We start from the raw sequence: 12,771 nt of genomic DNA on the forward strand, positions 1-12,771 counted from the left end.
GGAATTAGAAGGCTTTATGTTTGTGCATTTTGCTGTTCTTCTGCAAAAATGTAACTCTTTTTTGGTTGCTTAACTTTTGTGTCCCCATTGCTTACTGTAGTTACTTAGTGTGCAAGGGATATTTCATGATTTTATTATTATTTTAGACTGACGTGATATATTGATCGGAAAACCGTGTGTCATTTTTTCTAGAACTTTTTTGAGTGTCATCATGGAGAAATAACGGTTGACATACATTATTTGAATGAATCCATTCAGCATCATGCTAAAACTACGGGGACCATAACATAATCAGACTAATCTAGGTCAAGCGAGGATTAGCATATCTCCAAACATCAGAGCTGAGGTGCTGAAAGTCCTGATGGACGTGTTTGTACTGTTTGTGAAGCTGAGAATACATTTTAATTAGGGGAGAACTGAACGGGGCAGGTACAGGCTCCTCGTGCAGGATTATTCCTTGTGGTGGGATCAGGTATTGTTTATAAGCCTCTTTTGGGATTAAGTGAACTCCGGAGCTGATTGCAGAGAACCTTTGATCTTTCGGCAGACCTTTTCAGGGAAGGAGGGCGAAAAGCACCTGTCCCAAGTGTCTTCGAATTACTCACAGACAGACAGTGGCAATGTAATCAGAACCAGGACCCAGGGGAGTCCTAACCCGGAGGAGACCACATGGGGAGAAGATACAGCCCCTCTGCAGATTCTGTTCTTTGTATTGTTTATTTAATGTCACTCCAAAAAGCACTGCTGTGGGGGTTTTATTGGAGCAATGGTTGCCCTGCTATCCTGAAAATATTAAGCGCTTGGCCCTAGTGCTGTAGAATCTTGCACGTCTTGACATGGGTACATTAGTTAATCACAAAAAACTGGCTGGTTGGACTGGTCAAAGTAGCCAGTAAAGTGATTGGGTTGAATCGAGACAGATTCAGGGCATCTTCCTTAAGCAGGTCACCGTTAAGGCCTGCTCACTCTTGCTCCTTCCTTCGACATGCCAGAGACTCCTTTGTTGTAGTGGCAATAAAAACATTGAACATTCTTAAATAATAATAGACTGGCTCCTTTAACTTGTACATTTTGATTCTTTAATATAGCACAGCGTATTATATCAGGTAGGAGTCACTCTTTTCAGTCTTGCTTGTCTGTTGACTTTAATTTTGTATTCATTTTGTATTTATTGTATTTATTTATTTATTTATTTTATGTGATGTTTCCTATGCTGTGTTTTGTGGTCCTTGCTGCAAACCAAATTTCCTTCGAGACAATAGAGTTGAAAGTTAGGGCAAATAATAGAACAATCCATGAACTCTATATTATCTTCTTCCCTGATCTTCACCTCAGTAGGGGTCTCTAAGCACAGTGCATGGAGGGGTCTCTCTCCATAAAGCCTTTCCATTCTCCCTCTCGTCTGCCCAGACTGAATATGGGAAACTGTTGGTATTTAGGTGTGGTGGTCACAAGCCCTGCACAACAGCTTTGGTATTGCCAGGACACCAGCACTGCTCTCTGCAGACCCAGAACAGCCTGACAGGACTGCTGGATGTCTTCCCTAAGCACTTTGAGCCCTGACCCCCTGTTTCTAGCATATTTTATTGTAAATATAAAATGATATTCATCTGTCCGCCACGTGCTGTGAGTTCTACTCTTGTCAGCCTTGTTGGAGGCTGGAAAATGCTCCGCTCCAGATAAAACCTTTGACAGGGAGCCACGGGATATAAAACAACACTTAGCAGGTTTGAGAGCACAAGCACACATTAAACCTGTTCATAATTATCCAAACATGCTTAGTGATTACTGCAGGAGTAGAGGGAGGTGGTTATTCTGCACCGTACATTTGTAAAGGCAATTGTAGCATTTACATAATGAAAGTAATGGGCTTTGCTGACTGTAGCAGCGTGGTGTCATTTTAAATTAGACCTGGTCTGGTCAGTGTAATCATTGTGCCAACTCTTCACAATCCACAGAAACTGCAATGAAGCACTATTCACATTCACATAGGAGATCCTTCCCATTCGTTTAGCTTTGCCTTTTTACACAGGAACAGGGGCTAGAGTTTCAAACATAACTGGAAAGGAAAGGATATTACAAAAAGATGTGTCATTGGGTCTCTGGTACAAAGCTATGTGTAGCTTTACAGTTTTACAATATAACCTTCAGTGGTGAACTTGCGTGGAGCGTAGCATCTGTACTTCCCCCTGCCGTCTGTTCCCTAAGGCAGCTAACATTAGCTGTGCTCTCCTTTCTGTATGTTCTTATGTTTTTGATGGACCGAATGCCCTTTTCACCTCATTATTCATTCTTATGTACTCAGGGTCCAGGCTTAATGGACTGTTTTTTTCCACTCTTTAAACTGTTCAATCTTTATGCATGTTTAGGGAGGGGGTGCTTTGACTTTTTCTCCCCAAATCAACAAGTGCAGGTTCATGCCGTCACTGCAACATTCCACGGCGTTCATGTCGTCACTGCAGCATTCCACCCAGTTCCTGCAGACAGATCGTAGGCATAAAACCAACCAGAGCAGTCAGTACTGACCAAGTGAGATACCCTCCCCCATAGGATGATACAAAGATCTATGACGTATCGTCAAAATGGGGCTGTCAGTCTTTTATCTCTAAAGAAACTCGTATCATGGCCTTCAAACACATAACTGTGCTATAATCAAGTTCCTTGAATGATGTGCCATGTAGGAGTTGGTTTGAATGTTGAACACATTGGGAAATGTGCTTTGTTTTGCGCCGTACTTCCCTTGAATAATATTTGTGCTGTTTGGAATGAAAACTCAGCTTTATCACTCCCACTTCTTTAAAATCCTATCTCTTTCACCTCAACTGCCTTTTCCAATTCCATTGGTCTTGGGATGTCACATTTTCCATGGCTACTGATGTAGCTACAAATCAACTGTTACGAATTCAATTTAATCTGTGTTCTGTTTTGTGAAGGGTGGCATTTCCCCAGATAAACAGGGCAGGACTTTCAGTGAATACTTTTTATTATTACCAATCACTGAAGTTCAAAGGTCATTCTTTTATAAATGAGGTCCTTGAAAATTCTGGAATTTTCCTCTGTAGGTTATTGCAGAATCCTTGAATTTGGCTTTAGGCGGACTGTAGGAACTCTGTCCACTTTTCATGCTAACAGGACTCTGTACCTGGTTTTAGCTGCACCTCTAACAGCCCGTCTTGACCATTAAACATCCTGTGCCTTGAATGGCCAGCTGCATTTACCTCTCCCTCAGCCTTTTCACAGTCAGTCTTTCCACTAGGTCAGGACACGATGATGAGTTTGACAACCCTGATACAGGCTGCATACATGACCTACATTACATGTTCCAGGAAATGCAATGCTTTAGGTCCTAGATTTATAGCGGGGGACAGCGGGGGGCACAGACCCCTGGGGGTCCTTGAAGATGCTGTAGGAGGTCCCTGACTAGATGTGATATATTGACTATATAAAGATTTGGCAAATGATTTAAAAACCTTTTAAATATAATCCTCCTTTATGATGAAGGTCTCTTGGATGCCTTTGAGTCTGGGTGGGGGTTCCTGGGTCAGAAAAGGTCAAAACCCCTGCTTGAGCTGTCCATCCTTTTTAATCTGCTGCCCTATTTATCGTATGTGGAAATCCGAAGAGGGCACTTGGTTAATAAAAGAAGTGACCAAATTAAAAGTCACCAGATTTCTGTGGTCAGTTTCACCGTGGGCAGCTGAGGCAATGTCTCCTCCTCATGCCCAATTTAAGAAGCAGCGACAGGGCTCATCTCCCCCATCCCAGCCCTACATAGCCTCTGCGCGTGCCAGCCCGCTCGTGTGCAGCCATCCGCGTGCTTCTCAGTTCCGCGTCTGGCTGGCTGGTCAGCCAGCGCGGCAGTCTGCGTCCATTTGGGCATCCGTGCCCCCTCAGAGATACTATTGGACCAGCCGGGACCCCCTCCAGGCATGCTGGCATACCTTCTGGGACAAGGTCATTTCACGGTCACGGCCTCCTTACAAGTCCGAAAGTGGGAAGCTGTCTGTAATATTCCAGTCTTGCTGCGTTGAAGTTTCAAAACCCCCATTTATCTTCGTGGAAAAAATTGTGAATTGTGCAATCAATACATTATTTATCCATGCAGAGTTAATAATTTCACTCTCTGAAGTCATCTAGATATAATGTTGGGTGAAGGGTTATTTAAAAAACAGCTTAAATGTCCCTGATAGGAATTTGCAGATTAAATGAGGGCGGTGAATTACTGCTGGCAGTGTGTATAAATCTGTCAGCATGAGAGGTGGATTCTTTCTGCCGACTTAAAAAAAGAGAATGAAACATAATCTGGTGGTCACCTCTCAGTATGTAAAGATTATCTCTGCTGTAATGAAGCTTTGCTCTCTCAGTGCACAGGAAGGTCTCGCGTGTCAGCTACCAGCAAGTTAATATGATCTCTTTTGTGTGAGGACTCTTTGTCTCACTTAAGGCAGTGCAGCATGCCTGGCCCGGCGCGTGGGCTGGCTGTGCGGTGCGGGGGCTTACTGATATCTATGATTAGTGTTCATGACTCAGTGAGGCGAGTTCCTGCCCTCACTCCTGACACACGGCTTCGTGTTTTCAAGCTCGTGCCACTCCAGCTGCATTGTCGCTACCAATGTTAGAAAGCACAAGCCAAGTGAAGCCAAGCCCATAACTCATTTTCCCTTCTTCTTATTTTAGCACTAATTTATTACCACGTTCTTATTTAATTAAAGTGCATACAGTCTGCAGGATGTGTTGTTGCCAACACTTTTTCCAGGGTGAAGTCTCTTCAGTAATTAAGAACTACCATAATCGGGTGGAATTTTTCACTGTACGTTGCAGCCTCAATTAGGCACAGCAGTGACTTTTTTGTGTCTTCAAATTTAAGTGGTAATATCAGGAAAGTCTTATCAGAATACATAGTTTTCACGTTCTGGCTGCCTTCTGAATATAAATCAATCTTGAGGACTGTGTTCAAGGCATAAAAAATAAGATTAAAAAATGTAAAAATAATATGATACAGTTTGTTATAGGATCTGACGTAAAGATTGCCATTCACAAGCTATTTCAAATGTGATTTTATGACTAGAAAAGACAGACCTTGCTTGTTGACCTTTGCAATCTTGTAAGATGATGGGAGCGCAGTTTGTCTTTTCTGTGTTTACTTTATCCCGTAGAACATTTATAATTGCTGAAAACCACTCATTTATCTTGCATGGTAGGATTGTTTTCCTCAGCAGTACATGTTATCATTTTTCTTTCCAGTTGCGCTGTTTGACATTTATGAATGTAGGAATTCCCACATTTTCGCTTACAGATGTATTTTCTGGATTAAGATTGTTTCTGATCATTTTGTTACATGTACCGTTAGATTAAAGTTGCCTGGCTTAATTTAAGTCAAAAAAGGTAATCATTTGACTTCTTCCAGAGTTTATACAAAATCTTTCGGTTTATTAGGGTTTGTGTTGAATTGTCAGTTTTTCTGGAGCACTGGCTTGGGTTTATATCAAGTGCTGGTAGCTCTTTCTGTCTAAGCATTACTTGTGGCTGATCACTGACGAAGTCCTTACTCAATTCTGTCCTAAAAATGTTGCTGGGATTATGAGCTCTTGACTTTGTCACATGCATTAAAACAAACTCTTGAGCCTGTTTTCATGTTTATGGGTTAAATTAATGCAGATGCTTATTACACCCAGTCACCTGACAGTTTGGCAAATGGCACATCTTCACACATCTCTGGTACGGTTGTCTGACCCAAGCCATTGGCTCCAGCCTGCCTACTTTCAGTCTATGTCGATAGCTAGCTGCCCCCCCACCTGACACCTGAGAGCCCTCCATAGCTATTGCAAGCGTGGGCCTTGTGTACCTGATGGATCTTAGCTGTTGGGTTACCCAGGGTCACCCAGGGTGGTCCAGTGGAAGTCTGATGTCGACGTGCATGTGGAATCTGAACAGGACGTGACTCTGAGCTAAGTGGGATTTAAGAAGATAAATATTCTGAATCTGACCCTGGGGATTCTCTGCATTTTGTCTTATGATGGCTATCATAAAATAACAATTTCTGTGTACTTTTTTTTGTTCAACAAAGCAAAGCGGTCAGAAAACTCCATGTTTATATCTAGGACTTGATTAAATTAGTCTAGACAGAGTAATCCATTCTGATACTTTATAAATCTTTTGGACAGAGCCAGCTTTAGCCATCTCCTGAAAAGCAGTTTGCGCTGAGAGATTTGTCTCTGTCTGCGGGATTCTTCCGCCAGTGCATATGCGTGGCTAGTGAGTGTTTACGGCACCCTGTACATTTAAGGTCCTTTATGTTTACTTCGGGAAGAGAAAACATCCAAATAAGTGCCAGCATTGGCATTATTCTCCTTAATTAAATAAATCCATACTTAACTGAATGCATATTTTTCATTGTGTAATATGTCTTTGTTAGCACTGAGCAGATAAGAGGATTAGGTGTGGATTTGAATTTTGCTCTATCGTGGCACACTAGGCTGGGAGCAGGCCATAGTAGGAAATCAGATGACCAATTGCTGCCCTCTAATGGGAAAAGGACCTCAGCCGACTGCAGCACGCTGATTGGCAGCCCATCTCTCATTATATTAGACACAGTGACTCTTTCATTCTGTAAGGCACATCCTCTTCGATGGGGAATTTTACCCATTTGATTCCATTTCCGTGGTGGTGTGGGTGTTGGAGCATTCACACAACTGTGTGTCCTCTTCGGCTTTGAGGGAAAGAAATCGGAGTCTAATCTATTAAGCCACTAGAAGTGGCACTAAAGGACATTGCAAGGCTATCTAACTCTGGATGAGAGAGTTCTGAAGCAGGGGGGCATGACATTTATAAAGTGGAGTTAACCCAGTGCATTCTGGGTCTGAGACATTAGTGGTACCATCCCATGTGTAGCTGCCTATATTTTTCATTCCTGCTTGTCTGATTAGTTCTTGTTGGCGCCAGTAGGTCCAGCAGCTATCTCTCCCTGTGAACAGTCCCTGTGTTATTTGCAGTGACCCCGTTCCTCCCTGACTCAGAATGTGAGCATCAGGTGCTGCAGTTTGCGTCCTGGACCATAGAGTTGTGCACTCTTCTGTTCAGCCTCACCCAGAGAGTCCAGGGCTCTGTGTGGGGGGAATCGATGCAGGAAAAACAGTGGGCTGCTGTGATTTATGGTCGCAGTAATTTCCAGGTTGTGTTAGACAGGCTGATTTGGCAGCTCAGTTGTTTATGTATATCCTTTATTGTTTTTTGTATTTTTTAAACATATATTACAAAAGGCTTGCTTACTGTAGGCCAGTTCATTTTGTGAAGTGGGGAGTTTAACTGGGTCTGTGCAGTCCCATAGGAACAGGAAGAAGAATATGCATACATAGATACTATAACAGGAGTCTGGATGGTTCAACCATGTAGTAATCTGTCAGAATGCAGCCTATGTTAAATCTATATCTGTATTTGCTCATTTTTTTAATCCAGCCGTTGGCCTTGTTTTGCAGAAACTGGCTGCAGGAGTCAACCAGTTTGCCTACACCTGTGTGCAGGACCACCCTATCTGGACCAACCAGCAGTTTTGGGAGACAACATTCTATAGTGAAGTACAGAACCAAATCAGGTCCCTGTACCTCAACACACCCGAGGAGAAGCCAGGGATCACAGCCATGTTGAAGGTAAAAGGTCTGGGTGGGTTCTTCACCTCAGTGCATCCAGAATGCCTCTGGATGAATGTTACTATTGGGTGACATTTATGTGCCCTGAGTTTCTGCGTAAAAAGCAGACATTATTAAATATACATTAACATACATTATTCAATTTATCATAAAATGTACATATGCAGCATAGTCTTCTGACAGTGCTTCATTAAGGACCTGGAAACATTTGCAAACTTTTTTACACTCAAGTTCTTCCAGAAATGATCTACCTGTGAAAATTGGTAGATATTCCCATTGCTATTGGAAAAACATCATTTTCTTAAATACTCATTGTTTGAAAATGCAGTTGTGCAAAATTTGTGTTCGTATTTGAGCTTGATTGGAATTCCTCTCAGGAGCGGGGTCCCCACACCCAAGGCCCCTCGGACCCGGAGCGCACGGCCATGAGCCTGGCAGCGGAGCAGCTGCGGGTGTGGCCCAACTTGGGAAAGGAGAAGCAGCTGGAGCTGGTGAAGAACGAGGAGAGCACGGTGTTCAGCCAGGCCATCCACTACGCCAGCCTCATGGTCTACCTGCTGGTGCCCCTGGACAGCAGCAAGAACAAGCTGCTCCGCCCCACCCCCGCCGCAGACTGGGAGAGCGGCAGCAACAGCATCGTCACCAACAGGCAAGTCCGAGCCCACACGCGTCCTTCTGCCGTGCTTTTGTGCTTTTCAATATTTTCAAATTTTCACTCAAAGTGATATTAAAAGGGTATTAAACGGTAATAAACATTTCAATTGGAATTTTCTGAGACCTGCAGATAGATGTGTAGAGTAACAGAAACTGGGAACAGGAGCCGGGGAAGTTCCGTACGTGGCTTTTCCCGTCCAGCGAGGTAGCTCTGCCAAACAGTCCTTCCTCAGAGCTCCCCTCTCTCATTCAGTAACACTTTCACAAAAGGTCACCAGTGAGATCTGCCTCCAACATTTTCAGCATTGATTCACTGCCGGAACTTCTCGTTTTCCCTTGTTTTTTTTTTCTGAATATTAACCGAATAACACAAATGTAATTTTTTTTAATGGGACAACAAAGTCCTGTGTTTTTTCTCAACTGTAGATGAGAAAACGGAAATAATAATTTTCCCAAGACTTCTGGACCAAAACAACCATTGTTTCAGAAACTGCTGCACATAATGAAATTTATGATCACAAAAAATGGACCGATGAGGTTTTCTTTGCTTGTTAAATTTGTGCAGTAGAGGCTGTTTCCCGTTACTTCCTAGGCTTCACCGCCTGGCCCCTCCTACCCTCTCCAGTTCCTATGTACGCTCTATGAATCAACATTTGGTCATTTGGATAACAATAACAATACTGTTAACAATACGCTGGTTTCGTATGATACACTTGAAGAACGGTTGAATTAACATCAGAAACTGAGTAAACGGTTTAGAAAAGCCACACTAATGATGAAAACATGCCATTTAAAAACCTTCGGTCAAACAAACATAATAGCATAATAGCATAAATGTATGAATGTGCCGATAAACACAAGAAGAATGATATAATTGTGATGTGCGCATGCGCAATACCCCTTGGTAGGACAACTCCATAGGTAGGATGAAATGTCAGAACACCGCTTCTGAGTTTCTATAACAAGCAACATGCTTTTTTTCTGTTATATGTTACCAGAATGCCATCTAAAGAGAGAACAAGAGGGTTGCTACCTAGGGAGGTCATGGAGAGGGCTTCAGATTTGGGTATTAGGGACACTAGATGGTGCTGAAAACCATCTACGTGCAGTGTCCTTTTGGGGAGACCTTAGGCATTTTAAATGGTGTTTAATATTTATTAAAGAAATTAATTTTACTCATCAACGTTTGACTTTTAAGTTTGTTCAGTGTTTATTGTTAAATATGTTCAGCTACTTTGCTTGCTGGTTTGACATCTTCTGGATGATTGCTTTTTGCTCATCTTCTGGCTGCTCCAAGTGATTAATGGAAAAGAAACAGCTACCTGGTCACAGGCATTTATAATAAGCACAAGCCAGATTGGTCTGTATGGTCGGCTATTTCCTTTATAAAAGCTTACCTGGGTGTTAAGAAACAAACAAAAGCTTTCCTCATCGATTTGGACGTCACCACAATAACGTTACAATTATTCCACACCTCTGATACAATCATACCAACTAGGTGGTGTGAATGTAACATCAGACTGCATGTACTTTGGTTTTAATTGTATCCAACTCGATTAAGTTACGAATGTAATTGAAACGGCTAATGACTACTGATATGTCAAAGCTATTTGACGTAAAATGTCACAATGCTAGGCTAAATATTTTCTGAGTAAATGAGCAAAATTCAAAAACTGTTAAGAACTTTTAAAAAATGGTGCAGTTACCTTTGTCACAATGGCCATGGCTATTTAGTATCAGCCATGATAAATCAGTTATGGAAGGTCATATGCATAAATTTCCATTCACTCCTCCCATAGCATTGCAGGCAGCGTGGCCGAGAGCTTCGACACGGAGAGTGGCTTTGAGGACTCTGAGAACAGCGACATCGCCAACTCAGTGGCCAGGTTCATCGCCCGCTTCATAGACAAGGTCTGCACAGAGAGCGGGGTCACTCAGGAGCACATCAAAAACCTGCACAGCATGATTCCGGGTGAGTACTGGATGGAACCCTGTGGGGAGGATGGCGTTCCACTGCAGTCCTGATTGGCTCACCTCATAACTCATCATGGAACAGAAGACTAAGTGCAGCAGGTAATCCCTTATGAGGATGGTAACTGCTTTGACCGATATTTTCGTGTGTTTTAGGAATCGTTGCCATGCAGATGGAGACCTTGGAGTCAGTGCACCGGGAGAGCCGACGGCTCCCACCCATTCAGAAGGTACTGAGTCAGTGGTCCCACTGCGTGCAGTGCTGGGCCCCGGTTCTGTTCTACACAGGAAACACTCTCCCTTAACTGGGAATGTACAGCTAGTTCTCATTATTTCACATTGCTGTCCACTGGCATGTGAGGTTCTGAAATAAACCAGTCTTGTCCAGGTGCTTTCCACAAATTTGACACATTGACACTTTGCCTGAGGGCTTTGGTCATTGTTTTGTGTCAGAAGAATGGGAAATGCTCTAATTTTTTGTAATAAGCCTGTATCCGGGAAGCACTGGGCAGTTTGTGACTGAAAAAAATCTGTAACTGATCAAAAGTTGTCTTGGGGAAACTCCTAGAATCACGGTGCTTACAGTGAAGGCGCTCGGACGGCCCGACCCGACCCGGCCCTGACTCCCAGGCCCTCTCCATGCCAACACTGCACTCATTGGGGGAGCCTGAGTGACATCGCAGCATTCCACTTCGCAGAAACCAAAACTGCTGCTCCCTCGCACCAAGTTTCGAAACTTAGCAGTGTCATCTCCCCGGGAATTCCTGAGCAGAAATTAATCTGTTTTTATGCATTTGTCGCATACATCACCCCTAAAGAATGTGATGCTCATAATAAAAGTCAGAGAAGCAGATGAGCGTAAAAAAAGAAAGCTGATTGGGAATAGGCGGCGGGCTTTGCTGGGGGGCCTGGAGGAAAGCGTCAGAGTCGGGAGATGAAATGGCGCCTGGCGCTAAGAGGTCTTCAGCCCTCACTCACAGCAGTGTTTGTTCAACTGGGGTCTATGAAGGAGCCTCCCCCAGTGTCAGTCATGCAGCCTCCAAAATTCCACAATATGTTGTTGTTGAATTCACATGCATCATTTTGGGGTTCACTGAAAGGCAATTTTACAGACCAAAATCCATGTGTTTTGGATTGAAGAAAGCGACATGCATTCACCAATAATAATTTTAAAAAACTCAATTATCCAAGCTGTGAAGAATGTGAAGGCCTAATAAACATACACACAAATAACATTCAGGGCCGACGCAATATTTTGCAATTTGTTACCAATGGTATAATTAACTGTGCTGTGATGTCTATAAAATATGACTGAAAGTGGCAATGGTATGGCTTGTTTGTTGCCAGTCAGCATGTGGTGCTAATTTAGTCTTTAACGTGTTTCTCCCAGGCCAAGATCCTGAGGCCCCTGCTGCTCCCGGGGGAGGAGTTTGTGTCTGAGGGTCTGCGCGTGGTCTTGGACCCCGATGGGCGCGAGGAGGCCACGGGGGGGCTTCTTGGTGGGCCACACATCCTGCCAGCAGAGGGAGCTCTCTTCCTTACCACCTACCGAATCATCTTCAAGGGCACCCCACACGACCCCTTGGGTACACACATTGAGATTTCCCCTTTACCCAGAATGTTCTGCATATAAGTCCATATTGTCGGCTGGAATGGCAGATCACTCTGTTGTTATAGGCAGTGTGGCATACACACGTCGTACCATTTCACTTTCAAATTGGATCTGATTTATTGGAATAATTAATACTTCCTACAGTCAGTTCCATGATGTTTGGTACAAAGACATAATTTTTCTTAAAATGAAGTGACTTTTTGTCAAGGCCCCTTGTGATTTCATTACAAACTCTGCTGCATTGATTTGATTTATTTGATTTTTTGGTTGGGCAGTGGGTGAACAGCCAGTGATCCGCAGTTTCCCGGTCTCCACTCTGACCAAGGAGAAGAAGATCAACATTCAGAACCAGCTCCAGCAGAACATGCAGGAGGGCCTCCAGATGAGGTCTGCCTCCTTCCAGGTAGTGAACCAGGCAGTGGTGCGGTCGTATGATGGTGATCACTATGACAGGGTTATGGTGGTGATGCTCATCATCATCATCATCATCATCATCATCATGGTAGTGACACTGATTATGGTGGTGATGATGATGATCACGATGATCCACTTAAAAGTTAAAGGCTTTGTAGTTCTGCATTTTATGCACTATGTTTGCTATGTCTTCGTCCAAACATTTCAAGAGCTTTTTTGTGTTTTAAACGATTTTCTTCGATATCCTGTATATCTCAAGAAAGTCATATCTATTATTTTACCATAAAGCATAGAGATTCCTTATTATGGTTCCTATGTTCAGCTATATTTGAGTAAAAAGTATTTTGCAATCCAGCCCATCTGCTTGGTTTTTCACAATTTGTGAAATGCACACAGAATGTTTTTATGGTTCATTCCAATCTTTCGACCATCATGGACCATTAAAACGGGTTTGGGAAGGGGGCTGCTTGACCT

At 43.2% G+C, this 12,771-nt stretch overlaps 1 protein-coding gene across 2 annotated transcripts in view; it reads left to right on the plus strand.

Annotated features, from left to right (window-relative positions):
- LOC118215370 (myotubularin-related protein 13-like) overlaps nucleotides 1-12,771 on the plus strand; it is a 92,084-nt gene that overhangs the window by 63,037 nt on the left and 16,276 nt on the right. For both annotated transcript variants that reach the window (XM_035396079.1, XM_035396080.1), the window contains exons 18-23: nucleotides 7,476-7,646; nucleotides 8,024-8,295; nucleotides 10,100-10,272; nucleotides 10,428-10,501; nucleotides 11,662-11,857; nucleotides 12,159-12,286. In XM_035396079.1, the coding sequence (XP_035251970.1) occupies nucleotides 7,476-7,646; nucleotides 8,024-8,295; nucleotides 10,100-10,272; nucleotides 10,428-10,501; nucleotides 11,662-11,857; nucleotides 12,159-12,286 (1,014 nt within the window). The remainder of the gene's footprint in view (nucleotides 1-7,475; nucleotides 7,647-8,023; nucleotides 8,296-10,099; nucleotides 10,273-10,427; nucleotides 10,502-11,661; nucleotides 11,858-12,158; nucleotides 12,287-12,771) is intronic.

This window comes from Anguilla anguilla, chromosome 16, assembly GCF_013347855.1.
Source record: "Anguilla anguilla isolate fAngAng1 chromosome 16, fAngAng1.pri, whole genome shotgun sequence".
NCBI lineage: Eukaryota > Metazoa > Chordata > Actinopteri > Anguilliformes > Anguillidae > Anguilla > Anguilla anguilla.